Consider the following 3,286-nt stretch of genomic DNA (forward strand, 5'->3'; position numbering starts at 1 on the left):
GTGCAATTCCTTTGCTGGGAATTGATCCCATCCTCCTCCCTGGTTGGCTGAATAACCCAACCCCAAATCCTGAATAGAAGAGAAAATGGAAGTGATTGTAAAAGTCTGTTTTGTAAAAGTGCTGTCTCTCTTTTCCTTGAGTTTTTGAATTTTGGAATTTTTAAATTTTTAATTTTTTAATTTTTAATTTTTAATGGTAATTTTTATTTTTATTTTTTTATTTAATTTTTTTTATTTGATAAATTTTATAATTTTTTAATTTTTTAGATTTTTGAATTTTGACTTTTCCCATTTCGAATTTTCCTCCTAGGAACAAGATGCCTGTGAAGTTTAATCTCTCTTAAGAGGGGAAAAAACCCACGGAGAGAGAAAACAAAAAAACCATGGATCCTCTGTACTTCTCCAGCACGTTCAGCATGGAGGCCGCTCCCGGCCAGGCCAACTCCTCCCTGCTGGCCAACGGGACAGAGAACGGGACGCTGCCGGCGCCGCCGCCCTTCCAGTACATCCACAAGGTGCTCATTCCCATCTGCTACCTGCTGGTGTGCGCCCTGGGGCTGAGCGGCAACGCCCTGGTCATCTACGTGGTGCTGCGCCACGCCAAGATGAAAACGGTCACCAACATCTACATCCTCAACCTGGCCGTGGCCGACGTGCTCTTCATGCTGGGCCTGCCCTTCCTGGCCACCCAAAACGCCATCTCCTACTGGCCCTTCGGCTCCTTCCTCTGCCGCCTGGTGATGACCGTGGATGGCATCAACCAGTTCACCAGCATCTTCTGCCTGACGGTGATGAGCATGGACCGCTACCTGGCCGTGGTGCACCCCATCAAATCCACCAAGTGGAGACGCCCCAGGGTGGCCAAGCTCATCAGTGCCACGGTCTGGACCTTCTCCTTCTTGGTGGTGCTGCCCGTGATCATCTTCTCGGACGTGCAGGAGGATTTCCAGACGTGCAACATGAACTGGCCGGAGCCGGTCAACGTCTGGTCGGCGGCGTTCATCATCTACACCTCGGTGCTGGGCTTCTTCGGGCCCTTGCTGGTCATCTGCCTGTGCTACCTGCTGATCGTGGTCAAGGTGAAGTCCTCGGGGATCCGCGTGGGCTCCACGCGGCGCCGCAGGTCGGAGCGGAAGGTCACCAGGATGGTGGTGATCATCGTGGTGGTCTTCGTGTTCTGCTGGCTGCCCTTCTACACCATGAACATCGTCAACCTGATCCTCATCCTGCCCGCCGACCCCGTCCTCGAGGGGCTCTACTTCTTCATGGTGGTGCTGAGCTACGCCAACAGCTGCGCCAACCCCATCCTCTACGGCTTCCTCTCCGACAACTTCAAGCAGAGCTTCCAGAAGGTTCTCTGCCTCCGGAAGGGTGATGGAGCGGAGGATGGAGAGCCCGTGGAGCACAGGCAGGAGAACAGCAGCCGCCTGCAGGAGTCCATGCTGACCCAGAGGAACGTGGAGTACAACGGGCACATGCAGACCAGCAAGGTCTGAGGGCACGGCCTGGCACTGCAGGGTCCCCTGGAGGATTTGGGGACATCAAGCAGAGCATGACCTGGCACTGCAGAGTCTCCTGGAGGACTTGGGGACTTCAAGGAGGGCACGGCCTGGCACTGCAGGGTCCCCTGGAGGATTTGGGGACATAAAGGAGACCATGGCCTAGCACTGCAGAGTCCCATGGAGGACTTGGGGACATCAACCAGAGCATGGCCTGGCATTGCAGAGTCTCCTGGAGGACTTGGGGACATCAACCAGAGCATGGCCTGGCACTGAAATCCCCCCTGGAGGACTTGGGGGACTTCAAGAAAAGCTCCGTTCATGCAAAAGGAAAATGTGGAGCCCCAGAAGCTCCCAGAAATGTTCACAGAGGGCTCTTCCCTGCTTTTCCCAGCTGGAAGTGCCAAGCTCTGGTGGTGTCCTGATGGATCTGGTGTCTGGGACCACTTTGGGTCCTCCAGGGAATGATTTCCAGGCTTTGTACCCTTCTAGCCATGCAAACCAACACTAAGCCAGCTCTAATTCCCTTGTTAAGCTTGGTTTAAGGCTGCTTCGCGCTGCTGGGATCAGCTCCGAGCAGCAAACAGCTCAGCTGGGATTTTTGGGAATTCTTCAAGGGGATTTCTGAAAGGAAAATGAGATTTCTTCAGAGTTTCATGCAAAAAAGGCACAGCACTGCTCTGGAAATGGGTTCTGATGTGCTGGGTGCTGCCTTTGCTTTGTTTTTCTGCCATTAACCCATCCCAGGGAGCCAGAACAGCCAGGGACCCTTCAAACACAGCCAGAAAGGACAAAAACCAAGATTAGGAAAACATTCTGGAAAGGAATCAATGCAGCCATGACATTTCCACCTTCCCACCCCATGAAATGTGCTGTGACCCTGTTATTGTGATGTCAGTGCTGATGGCCGTGGGCTCCTGGGGAGATTTTGTGTCCATTCCTTGGTTCTGAGTGCAAGTCTGGACTCAAAGCTGTGTTTTCAGACACTAAATCCAGCTCAATCCCCTCTGAGCATAAGTTTGGACTCAAAATTGTGTTTCCAGAAATTAAACCCAGCTCAATCCCCTCCTGAGTGGTGCAGTTGCCAGGGGGTGTTTGTGCCTCAATCCTGGAGGTTTTTCCCAACTTTAATGATTCCATCATTCCGTTTATTCTGTTGGATGTGACACATTCCTAAAGGCAGACACAAGCACAGAGCCTGGCTGGGACCATGAGTAATTTACTCCCAGGTTTCTCCCAGTAGCAGGCAGTGCCCACCTGCCCTACAGCGCATTCCAAATCCCAGCACAGCCAGGTTTAACTGATTAATTAATAAAATTAAATTTTCCCGTAGGTTTGGTGTGAGCTGGGCTGTGGTTCCCTCAGTTTTCCCCCTGCAGTGATCCCTCCTGGAAGCTCTGGAGTGGGAAATGACTGGAAAGCTCAAGGTCGGGGCAGGAAAATCTGCTTTGGGAAAAAAAAAAAGGATTTCAATAAATAAATTCAGATTTCTGGGAAGGAGCTAAACCCTGTTTTGGGCAGAGCAAAGAGCATTTGTCCCCTCCTTCCATGGAGTTTGATAAATCCTTGGAATTGACCAAGGGAAGGTTTATCCAGAGGGAACAGACCCTGGAAAGGAGGTGGATAAACCTGAGCCCTGTTTTCCACCTGCCCCAGACTGATCCCACCTCTTTTCCCACTCCCCTGGATCAGGATGGGGATCCCAATTCCCAGAAAACAGAAATTCCAGCCAGCCCATCCAACATTCCCGCTGGTAATGCTGCAAGCCATCATATTTATGGAGCAAA

At 51.5% G+C, this 3,286-nt stretch overlaps 1 protein-coding gene across 1 annotated transcript; it reads left to right on the forward strand.

The window, feature by feature from the left end:
• Nucleotides 1-333: 333 nt before the first annotated feature.
• Nucleotides 334-2,963, forward strand: SSTR5 (somatostatin receptor 5). The gene has a single exon (XM_005425951.2). The coding sequence runs from the start codon at nucleotides 384-386 to the stop codon at nucleotides 1,494-1,496; it is 1,113 nt and encodes a 370-aa protein (XP_005426008.1). The 5' UTR covers nucleotides 334-383; the 3' UTR covers nucleotides 1,497-2,963.
• The last annotated feature ends 323 nt before the right edge of the window (nucleotides 2,964-3,286 follow it).

This window comes from Geospiza fortis, unplaced genomic scaffold (assembly GCF_000277835.1).
Source record: "Geospiza fortis unplaced genomic scaffold, GeoFor_1.0 scaffold213, whole genome shotgun sequence".
In the NCBI taxonomy this organism is placed as follows: domain Eukaryota; kingdom Metazoa; phylum Chordata; class Aves; order Passeriformes; family Thraupidae; genus Geospiza; species Geospiza fortis.

Coding starts and splice junctions, on each gene's coding strand:
- SSTR5 (XM_005425951.2), top strand. CDS start 384: ATGGATCCTCTGTACTTCTCCAGCACGTTCAGCATGGAGGCCGCTCCC.